This window comes from Cheilinus undulatus, linkage group 21 (genome assembly GCF_018320785.1).
Source record: "Cheilinus undulatus linkage group 21, ASM1832078v1, whole genome shotgun sequence".
Lineage (NCBI taxonomy): Eukaryota > Metazoa > Chordata > Actinopteri > Labriformes > Labridae > Cheilinus > Cheilinus undulatus.
Genome location: NC_054885.1, coordinates 18,435,581 through 18,448,009, shown reverse-complemented (window position 1 = coordinate 18,448,009; position 12,429 = coordinate 18,435,581). Strand labels below are relative to the sequence as shown.

Genomic DNA, 12,429 nt, shown 5'->3' with positions numbered 1-12,429 from the left:
AAAACAAATCACAATTTACTCAAAGAAAAAGAAATCTAAGATCAATTTTAGATTTGTGTTTCTATGACCAAAACCTCTCAGAAGTGGCATATATGTATTTGCATGGTATTCATATTAATATTTAAATTGTATAATTGACAGTTGGTTTTGTTGCCACTATAGCATGATCAGGTTTAGTTAATTTTGTGTTCACAGGGCCCCTACTAACCTTTGCCTAATGGTAAGTCCACCTCTGTTTACTATGTGATCATGTTGTGAATATAACTACCAGAGTTTGTTTATGCATAAATTTGCATTAAAATTACATCTAAAATTGGAAATATGTTTTACTGGCAAATCACAGCACTTCATTTCTGTCTTGGATGAACGGTCTGAGAGAGTGGCTGTCAGGAAGATACGGTCTGCAGCCAGACTCCCCTTGATTTATCTCAGTTTGATATTGAAGCTAAAGATATGGGTTACATTTTCCAGCTTTCCACTCAGTTCCTTCTCAACATTCAGCTCGATTGACAACCTTAATAATATGCAGCTCTTTTTGGTAAAACTTTCTTAAAAGTTTCATATTTTTGAAATAACTAGTACCCATCTGCTATCAAATTCCCCAGCGGCCAAAGGGATGAATCCCTTTTTCAATCACTTTTGGACTAAATGGATGAGCTGCAGTGAGGAAATAAGCACAGTTGATTTGTCTTTGTATTTTTTTGTGTGAATTATTTTTAGAATTTCAAGTTTGTGTTTAACAAGGATTGGGAGATAGAGATTTGTGCATGTGTCATTTATTACCACCACTTTTAGAAACCAGAGGAGAATAGAGAAGGCTTGACAAGGATATGTTGGCCCAGATAATTGTATTCCAGCTTTGGCATTGATGTGTGGACTAACACTGAAAAAGATTTTATTGATTATTTATGGAGACAGCTCCAGCTATGTTGGTGCCAAAACTGCTCAGATTTAACTCAGCAGTTAAATACACTTAAAGTTACAGTGATAAGTTCTTATCCCTTTAGATTGTACAGAAATGTAAGATTGATCAAGAACAATGTTTTCTTCCGTACAATTGGGTTTCTAAATTTGATGCACGGACTAATGGAGGTTTCTGATTCTGCATGTGGCTGCAAAATGCAAACATGCTCCTCTCTCTCTCTCTCTCTCCACAGCCCCCCTCTTTGCTCTCCCCTGCTCTTACATGAGATAAAACCTATCCACAGTCCTGGTTGCTTCAGAGGCCAGACCACCATAAAACACCAAAGAAACAAACAGAGCCGGCTGGAATTTCCTGCCTGTTTGTCTGTTGCCATTATATCACACTGACCGATTAAAGTCCTGTTTTTGTAATCTCAAACATCTGTCAAAATAAGAGTTTACAGGAAAAGCATTTAGCTTTAACCTCACTTGAGATCTTTGTCTAGGTAAAACAAAGAGAAAGGAAAAACAGCGTTCTTATTTTAGATGATCTGGTAAGAGAAGTGAGTCAGAGTCTATCTGAAAGTTTGCTCTGTAAAATCTCTGACTTCGTCTTTGTTAGTCACAAAAGTTCCAGTATTGTCCTAAAACCAGGTCCACACTGAGGAGGTGGAGGTTCTGGGAATATCTGCCTCTCTTGGCGGATCTTGCTGGTTGTTCTTGGCCGTGGGTTTCAGCCTCTCTCTTCATCTTGAGCGCTGGAAAAAAGAAGGGGTTACGGGGCAAAGAAGAGGATGAGATCACAGCAGGAGAGCTGTTGTGGCTTAGCTTTCACAGGGCTCAATGGCTTAAAGTTAATCTGGAATTCTGCACTCGCTCTGATTGCCCGAGAGTTTTCTCACATCAAACATCCAGTTGTGTCGCCCTCCAGACTGGAATTAAAACTTCCTTTTTGAATTTGCCTCTTGCTGTCTGGGACTTCAGCGTCAGGTTGCCTGGTGGCTCCAAAAGCTTTTGCCTTGAAAGTCTCATATCGCCACTGCGTTAATACTGAGCTTATATTCACATACTGAAGTGAATTCAACCCACAATGCAATGCTTATTTCTACGGGGCGGCTTTGGTGTGAAAATCTGCCCACGGGCACCATTGGAGCTGACAGTGCTCTATTTTTAAAAATGGCTTTAATTCCATTGTGTAAGTGACAAAACGGCATCAGACTGATTCATAGGCATGTTTGCCTGTTGTGTAAGTCAAACCATTCAAGTATCTTGAAGGATTTCCTCGCTCTGAGAAGTGTAACTAAATCCTCGGCTCAGATTATATTGTATCAACATTTTATTGTCTGTTGTCGCAGACTTCACTCAGTAATTGCAGAGTAGAGATAAATTACCTCAGAGAACTGAGGACACAGCTGCCATTAAGGATTTATATGAACCGTCCTGAGGGCCTTAAGGGTGTTTTCACACATTTTATGTTGCAGTCCAGTGTTGATGGGAAATGTAGGCAGTGCAAGCAATAAATACCTCACAGTGAGCGCTGTGAAAACTGAGGTCTCCTGCTGCTGCTGGAAGTTACTACATGTACCAGGATGCAATTCTGCACAGCTTCTTTTCTCGTCTAATTATTTTTAGATTAGTTTTACTGGAAAAACAAACTATCTTATTAATAGATAATTGTTTCACTGATAAAACCCTAAAAAAGGCCTATGCATGCTTTTCTTATTGAAATACCTTTGTATAAACAACATAATATCTGCTTTATCATGGTTTTAATCAATATTTAACACATCTAATTTTGGCAGTCTCAGAACAGACAAAGCCCCCCCCCCCCCAAGATCTTTGGCACCTCCTGTACCCGTACCCCAGGTTGGGAACCAATGTTCTATGGGAGCTTTCCCTGATGAATGTGAGATATTTCCATGTAATGGACATGAAACAGCCTCTCTGGCGTGTCAGGTTAATAGGACAGTGGCAAGAGAAAAGAATCAGGAGACAGAGAGGGGACGAGATGCAAAAATTGAGCTGCTCACCCCATGTTTGGAGGGTTAGAGTTGTTGTATATGGGGCATGACCCAACAATAATCCACGATAATCACTGCTTCCTGATAATGTTTGAATGAACAATTTAGCCAATGAAATATTCCAAAACGAATCTTGTTTTTTTTTTTCGTCGTGTCTTTGAATACTTCATGTGTGTATTTCCAATAAGCAGTGAGGTTTGATGAATTCAAATTTTTGTGTAGTCCTTTCTCTGGAAAAAACACTTGAACATGTCTTACAGACTGCATGTGACTGATCTTTCTCAGAGATGGTCTAGATTTGTAATGTTTTCTTTCACATTTGGCCAAGGAAAATTGAACAGGAGAGTTTTTACCATAAAAACTCTGTATCAGCATTTATATGCTTGCAGCACAAAACTGATTCAACAGAACAGATAAACATTTGCTGATATCAGGGAATTTGAGAGCATTTGGATATCAGTCAGTGGAGATTATATCAGCCAATGCCACTGTTCCAATGATGCACAGGTGCGTTTATAGTTTAAATAAAGTAATGCGCACTTTTGGAAATGTAATAAAAATATTTACTTTATACTTTGAATAATACATCTGTAACGAAAAGACTTGAGTGGTCTAGTCCAGGGTGGTAAGGTGCAACTATTTGCCTTTTCACTGTCATAAGTTTGGAAAGGTACTGAAATTGATCTGAACTGTCCCACTTTTTTTGAAGCCTTCTGTTTGAATAACAAAACCAACCTATCTGACCCTAGTGAGTGGGGCAAAACTCCCTGCAGCCTGGGCTGGAATTCCCATCACTATGAGCAAGGCTGGAAGGAGACTGGCTCAGTGTTAATTTTGGGAACTATTTTAATTGTAGTCTTAGTGTTTAGATAAAATAATTGTACTTTTTTGTTTTATATTAGTCATTTTCACTCTTTAAAGTTTTAGTCTAGATTACTTGACAAAAACCTGGCTGCAATTTATTGCAGTTGGCTCTAATTACCTAGTAATTCTATCGTAATAAGTGTAATTATCTAGTAATTTCTCAAGAATAAGGTGGTAATTACTTTGTCATAAGTTGGCATCTTATCTAGTAATGACTAAGATATGTGGTAATATTAAGACAGTATTTACCTAGTGATTATATAATAATTATCAAGTAATTTCTTGTAATATTGTGGCAATTCTCTGGTAGTTTCTTCAAAATAAGATGATAATTTTCAATATAAGTTGCTTGATAATTTCCGGGAAATTTCTTTATTTTGGCCTACTAAATTAAAGAGAGATCTTCCTGAATGATTTTCAAGTATTTTTTGGGGGATAAGGGGGTTTGGTTTAGTTTGGAGGGCTAAGGGAAAGCCACGGGGCAAGCGCATTGCTCAGGAAAGTCCAGCCCAACGATACCCAAACATTCATATTAGTTACTATCCAGGAAAGAAAGGACGGTTGCAGGAAGTAGTTGTGGGACAAGTGTCCATCACTGGGGAGTCGGCAGTAATGAAAACGGGGTGGATTGTAATTGATCCAGTATTTTGTTCACAAGTTGCTCAACTTTTTGTTGTTGTGCCTACTTTTGGTCCAGCACTGGAGAAATAAGAGTAAAAATTTCAGGACTCGACAATCAGTAGTGTCTACCCTGGCATGACTTGGCGTTTTAGCCTTGAAACACTAGACTCCCTCTGCCAGGTGTGATGTGATGGAGACCCAGCGTGAGTCCCATGCCCAATCAGGAAGTTTTTGAGTACTTTTTACTGCAGTGGGTTTATGATTGTTGTCATTTTATGGTAATGATTTTTGTTGTGATTACCCCTGCCAAGGAGGTTTTGTGATTGAGTGGGTTTATTTGTTTTTTTGTTTGTTCATTTGTTTGTTAGCAACATAACTCAAAAAGTCATGGACGGATTTTCATGAAATTTTCAGGAAATATCAGAAATGGCATAAGGAAGAACTGATTAGATTTTGGGACTGATCCAGATCACCATCTGGATCCAGGAATTTTCTAAAGGATTCTGTACTATTGGGAGATAGGGCTAGTGGCAGGGGTCTGCCACTTTACACCAAGAGATGGTGGACATGAGTAACTTATTCAAAGTTTTAGAGTTTATAGAGTTTGAAAGACGCTCGCCTGGCCGAGGAGATGAGTCAGAGCGTAACAGAGAGAAAGACAGCAAATTGTAGTGAGAATACTCACAATGCTGGGAGGAATAGAGGAATATTCACGCTCTACCATGACCTTCACACATAGTGAAGCCAATGCCTTGCCTCACTGTGTCTCCACCCCACTTGGGAGAGAGTAATCAGCAAATTAGATTTTGGGAGTGATCCAGATCACCATCTGGATCCACGAATGTTTTTAAAGGATTCTTAACTATTGGGAGATAGGGCTAATGGCAGAGGTCTGTGCTCTCTGAGTGCTTTTCTAGTTGTTATTGTTATTAGGGTTAGGGTTAGGGTACAACACCTGCTTATCACCAGAGAATTGCCACAATACTACAAGGAATTATTCAATAGTTTATACATCATCTAAAGGTAAATGCTTCCTAAATATTACTGTTTTTAGCCTCTCTTTCTCATGGGAAAAAGAGAGTTTTTTTTGGGAACATTTGTAGTCATATTTTTATTTAGTGAAATAAAAACTGCATTGGCTGTAGAAATGCAAGCAAGATCTGTGTTAACTCTACCAAACTTTGTCAAGCTGCACTGAACCGAACAGGACGGCTTAGTGGTCATATGTGAAATTTCAGTGCGACTCAATCAATGGATACACCAGACAGTGACTTTCCACAAAAACAACTCTTTGCTGGTGACTTTTTTTCCACATTTGATCCAGCTCTGGATTATGTTTCATTATTTGAAGTGGCTGGAATATCAGCGTCATGGAAAGAGTCTTGTCCCTAAAACAACAACAATGTTTAATAATATTTGGACCATAGTCTGGATACAGTTAAAGATCACGCCTCGGTTCTTTCAAGAATCATGCTTGTTATTCTGAGAACCATGATCAGGCAGTACACAGGCCTAACATCTGGGTGTTATTTTGAGTTTTGCTTCTATATAAAGAGCAGGAGGGTGATTATATCTCATTACACTGTAAAGAGCACTTTCAGACTTTAGCCGAAACACTGTCACTGCACTCTGACTCTGTGTTTGCAACAAACGAAGCGCTAACACTGCTTCTGAGAAATTCAAACCACAGAGGCTGAGTGCAGGAAGAGGGGCGTGTCGCTTGTCTCCTCCAGATTACAGGGTCGTTTTTTATGGAGCTCTGGATGAGACTGCATTGTCTGTGTGTCTTTAAACGGGAGGTTTGAAGTGTTTGAGCAGAGAGGTAGGAAATGAGACATTGCTGCAGACTGGAGGAGTCGAACAGGAGGGTTGTGTTTTTCAACCAAATGCCCAGTGATCTTTTCCCACCTACCCCACTTCCTGGCCTCTCACAGGAGCCCGCCGAGTAGGAATGCTGAGGGTCTGACTTTCTCTCCTCTCCATCCGAATCCTGACTGAAGGCGTCTGTGTGGGGTTTGTTTTACATAATTTCAGCAGGACCTTAATTTAGAGTAACGCCTACTCTTGTGTTTCTTTGTCTTCTTGCCTCCTACCTTCACACAGACTCACAACCACATGCTATTCAGGCCTGGCCTCTAGGATACCAATCTTGAGATCCTTATGATATATATAGAAAAAAAGGGAAACCACATTTTGTTGAGAAATTGTGTTTTTTTTCTCTGAAATTCCTGTCACCAAGGCTAGCATCCTAAAGTTCAACCATTTTAAACAGTAACCCTTGTTTTTCTCCTGATATTGAGTCTATTTTTGATATTTGTGTATGCTGGGTTTGCTCTGTGGCTAACACCTTGCAGGCAGTAATAGCTCCTCAGAGAACCATATCGAGGTAATGCAAACAGAGGCGTCAGTGCAGAGCGGCGAGAGGGCTGCAGACTGGAAACAATTACCAAGTTGACCATCCAGGATCGCTGTGGCCTTATCAAATTAATTAAATTCAAAGCTGTTATTACTTCCAGTAATTTGAGTCAAATGCAGTACCTTGCAGATTCTCATGATAGCGATCCTTAGATAAATATATTTATCCTGCAAAACCACAAACTGCTGCTGTAACCTCACAGAAAGACACCACAGAATCTAGGGTCGGAGGTAATTCAAGGCCAGCTCAGGAATGGAGTGAACTCTTGAGACCTTAGACCAACCGTGTATTGAAACATATGCAACCAATTCACAGAGCATGCTAGGGGCAAGTCCAGAGGGTAAGCCAGGGATGGAACCAGCCCCCCTCCTTTAAGTTTTATTGGCCATTCCAGATGCTGCACCAATATCCTAAACTATTGTTAAATTGCCTTGTCATATAAATGAGTAATGTTATATTTACTATTTAGACTATGTTGGCTGCTATAGTTTCTTTTGTTGCATATCAGTGTGGTACATGTCCTTTTCTTTAAATTATGTCTTTAGGACTTACAATTTTGTCTTGATGCTTTTCAACCAGGTGGTCCGGTTTTGTTCAGTTTGGCACAGCTTGGTATAGTAAACCCTGATCTTGCTTGTGTTTCAACAAAGTCCTATCTGTGTTCACGGCTTTGTAACTGCACCTTTAGTTTTAAGTTTACTTTCTCTCCTGCTTAGATGTGTCAGGCTGCTTCCAATGATACTACATCTGTAACAAAAGTGTTCGATCAAAATAAAAACTAGTACAGACTTAAAGTATGAAGAAGTTATCAGATGTAGTGGGTTTTTCTTTCATTTTACTTCGCTTTAGCTGAGGTGCCTCTGAGTGTACAGAGTTAACATGTTTACAGCTGCTTCACAGGCCTCCTTTAACACCACAGCCTGCTTCTGTGAGTCATCATGGATTTAATACAAGCGAGTCAGCAGTTTTAACACCCCTTTAATGTTTTCTTATGTCGTTATATGAACTGCATCAGTCCTCGACTCAAGATTAACTGGGTCGATCCATTGCAGTACACAGCTTGTGTTAAAGCCCCAGACAGGTCGACAGAGATGCTTTGCAAAGTGAGGACACTCGTTGCATGTTGCTGTTATTACAAACATTAAACTTACACGTTTATCACGCTGACACAAATGGGTGGCATTTGGCTGTTGTTAAGTGTCAGAGTGAAACATGTCTGACCAGACATACTGAGCTGTTGTCTATCACATATCACTCCAAAAATCCATTCCATGGCAGAAATTTTCAACACAGTCTGGCTGCAGACTGGTTATCTCCGACAGCCATGCTCATAGACTGTTCATCTGAGACACTGTATAGAATGGAAATACATGGTAAAAATGTTTAAATTTAATCTGATTTAAGTTCCTTTTAGGGTTAGGTTAAGGGTTAAGGTAGGGGTTTGGATACATAGTGATAAAAGTACAAATACTGACCTGCAAAATCAAATTGAAAAATGTTTAATAAAGCTGAGTAAGCAACCTGCTTACAGAAAAAAAAAGCTTGTCCTTGAAAACATTCTGACGCAGCAAGCGTAGCTTACATAGCTCTGTTAGCTGCGCAAGCTATGTAGATAACGGAGCTATGGAGATAACAGCTACAGGCTAATGTAGCTAAGGCTAAGCTCACAAAGTAGCTATGTAAGCTACATAGATATATTTTCTACATAGCTATATTTGCTTTAGCTACATTTACTAAAGGTCACATTGCAAAAGCTCACATAACTAAGCTTACTTACCAACATTGGCTTATGGAGTAACATTAATCATGTAGATAGCGTAGCTATGTTAATTTTGGTTAAAGGTAATGAAGCTAAAGTGACCCCTGTTCCTGTACTGTAACTACTTCTAAAATGAGTCTATACATAATTTAATCCCAGGTTAGACTTCTGACCTTTTTCTCTGTTTTATTAATGGAATATTTCTTAGTCTGTAATGTTTGCAATGTGGTTATTTCATGAATGTAACTGCCAAAGTTTGTTTATGAATAAAGTTGAATTTAAAAGAAAAGTCTAAAACTGGAAATATTTTATACCAACAAATTATGGCACTTCCTTTCTGAGATATATTGTCTCAGATAAACAGTCTATGAGAGTGACTGTCAGAAATATGTGGTCTGCAGCCAAACCCCTCTTGAAATTTTACTGGTGACAGTACTGATACGGTTTTACGGCCCATCCCTAGGTGATGGACGGTGCTTTGGATCAGCTCAGTGATACACTATATTGCCAAAAGTATTCACTCACCCATGCAAATAATTGAAATTGTGTGTCCCAATCACTTCCATGGCCACAGGTGTATAAAATCAAGCACCTAGGCATGCAGACTGTTTCTACAAACATTTGCGCAAGAATGGGTCGCTCTCAGGAGCTCAGTGAATTCCAGCGTGGTACTGTGATAGGATGCCACTTGTATGACAAGTCCAGTCGTGAAATGTCCTTGCTCCTAAATATTATACAGTCAACTTTCAGTGGTATTATAACAAAGTGGAAGCGATTGGAAACAACAGTAACTCAGCCTCAAGTGGTAGGCCACGTAAAATGACGGAGTGGGGTCAGCAGATGCTGAGGCACATAGTGCGCAGAGGTTGCCAACTTTCTGCAGAGTCAATCGCTACAGACTTCCAAACTTCATGTGGCCTTCAGATTAGCTCAAGAACAGTGCGTAGAGAGCTCCATGGAATGGGTTTCCGTGGCTGAGCAGCTGCATCCAAGCCATATCTCACCAAGTGCAATGCAAAGCGTTGGATGCAGTGGTGTAAAGCACACCACCATTGGACTCTAAGCAATGGAGACACCTTCTCTGGAGTGACAAATGGCGCTTCTCCATCTGGCAAGTTTGGCGGAGGGGGGATTATGGTGTGGGGTTGTTTTTTAGGAGCTGGGCTTGGCCCCTTAGTTCCAGTGAAAGGAACTCTGAATGCTTCAGCATACCAAGAGATTTTGGACAATTCCATGCTCTCAACTTTGTGGGAACAATTTGGGGATGGCCCCTTCCTGTTCCAACATGACTGTGCACCAGTGCACAAAGCAAGGTCCATAAAGACATGGATGAGAGAGTTTGGTGTGGATGAAGTTGACTGGCCTGCACAGAGTCCTGACCTCAACCCCATAAACACCTTTGGGATGAATTAGAGCGGAGACTGAGAGCCAGGCCTTCTTGTCCAACATCAGTGTGTGACCTCACAAATGTGCTTCTGGAAGAATGGTCAAAAATTCCCATAAACACACTCCTAAGCCTTGTGGAAAGTTTTCCCAGAAGAGTTAAAGTTGTTCTAACTACAAAGGGTGGACCAACGTCATATTAACCCTATGGATTAAGAATGGGATGTCACTTAAGTTCATATGCTGGTCAAGGCGGGTGAGCGAATACTTTTGGCAATATAATGTAAGACTCTAGACTGCAGCTCCCAACTGACTCCTCATTTGGTATGGTCTTGGCTTTTATCAGGCTCTTAGAGCAACAATAAAAATGGAATAAAAAGGAAACCTGCTCTTAAATGGGAGTCAGCTCTGTTATTCCCATAACAGAGCCTGCTCTCAGAACTGATTTGTTTGCAAACGTGTTGACTTTAGTTGCTTTTTTAATCTAGTAGGCTACCCTGCAAGGTTTATTTCTAAATAGCATGCTAATAGCTTATGAGAAAATTTAGCAGAAAAGCTGTTCAGCTAACTACAAAGGTAGCATATTTTGTGTTTGTTCATTATAACTGTTGTTGCAAAGGGGGTTAGTCTATTTCCACCCTTTAGGGTTGGATAGGCATGCTTGGTACCCCAACAGAGGGGTGCCAAAAATGTAAGACAGTCACGACTGGTGATTTTGGTACATTTCCCAAATTTTGACAGTGGATAATAATGATTGCATACAGTACTAGACCAGACTGCTTGATGGAAATTCCAGAATACATAATAAAGCTCAGATGATTTATGTTTAAGTTGCCACTGTGTTGTGTTGCTTTTTAAAGCATAAAGTTATATATAAATAACCATGAGGATATGATTGGTGGAGTGTGTGCTCATAAACTTCATGCCTGTGTAAACCACTACCCTGGTTGAGTCACCCCAGTCAAAAGTCTGAATCCGCCCTGTTGCTCAGCGGTTGTGCAACGACAGAATTTTATGTTTATAACAGCACCATTTTAGAGACCTGATAATAATGCTGAATTGGATCATGCTGTAATATCAGAGGCCGCAACTAACCCAGTCCCGACTCCATTAATAGAGATATTGATCCAGCCCCTGACCCGTTCTCTTGCCACATGAGCTGCTAACACGGAATCCTGTATTCATCAGAATTATTGACTGATGTTGTTGTTTCTCTCTCTGCACAGCGCCGCCGGACTCTGACGACTTTGCTTTCTTCCATGAGGGCGTTCAGGGGTGCCTGGGGGTGCGGGATCACTCCCTCGTCCCATCGACCTCCTGCGAGGAAAGCAACCAGCGCTGGAAGTGGGTGACACGAGGTCGCTTGTTCAACCTGGGCTCCTCGCTGTGTCTGGGCATGACCACTGGGAACCTCACGTCCAGGAAGGACAGGTCTCCGCTGGGTGTGTACACCTGTGATCGTGAGCCACCCAGGGTGCGCTGGACCTGGAACTGTGGCCAGGTGCTGGACACTCTCAACAACTACATTCCCATCCCCTCAATTTCAAACTCCACTCCCTCTTCCTCGACCTCAAAATTCAAATGGACATTACATGGAGGTTTGGAGGACCTGTGCTCAAAATCATATCGAGGTAAGCATGCCTGTCATTTGATAGAGTCACAGTTACACAACACATCTTAATCAGACTGATGGTATTCTGTGTTTGATAAACACACTTCAGCACTCCCTTTACAATATAGGAATGTTTCAAAGGCAAACATTTGTTACACAAAATGGGTTGGTCTGAAAGGCTCAGTTCAAGCGTGGTACTGTGAGTGATGTTATTAGAAAATTGAAGCGTTTAGGAACAACAGCAACTCAGCCATGAAGCGGAAGACCACAAAATCACTGAGCGAGGTCAACCACTGCTACGGCGCATGATGTGTGAAAGTCACCAACACTGTTGATTTCATAGCTGAAGAGTCCTGAACTTCCACTGGCATTGATGTAAGTGTGTGGTGGGAGCCCAATGGGATTGGTTTCCATGGCTGAGCAGCTGCATGCAAGCCACACATCACCAAGTCCAATGCCAAGGGTCAGATGGAGTGGTGTACCGCACGCCAACACTGGACAGTGGAGCAGTGGAAACACGTTCTGAGGAGTGACGAATCATGCCTGACTGCAGTTTGGTGGAGGAGGGATATTGGTAAAGGGCTGTTTTTCAGTGTTTGAGCTAGGCTCCCTGTCTCCAATGAAGGGCAATCTTAATGCTTCAGCATACAAAGACATTTTGGAAAATGCTATGCTTCCAACTTTGTGGCAACAGTTTGGGGAAGGCCCTTTTCTATATCAAGATGACTGTGCCCCAGTGCACAAAGCAAGGACTATAAAGACATGGATTTATGGGTTCAGTGTGGAAGAACTTGACTGGCCTGTACAGAGCCATGACATCAACCCCATTGAGCACCTTTGGGATGAAGAG

General features: G+C 41.0%; 1 protein-coding gene across 1 annotated transcript in view; it reads left to right on the top strand.

The window, feature by feature from the left end:
- The window catches only part of mrc2 (mannose receptor, C type 2), a 44,382-nt gene that overhangs the window by 2,304 nt on the left and 29,649 nt on the right, over window positions 1-12,429 (top strand). Inside the window, exon 2 of the mRNA XM_041777884.1 lies at window positions 11,194-11,598. Within this exon, the coding sequence (XP_041633818.1) occupies window positions 11,194-11,598 (405 nt within the window). The remainder of the gene's footprint in view (window positions 1-11,193; window positions 11,599-12,429) is intronic.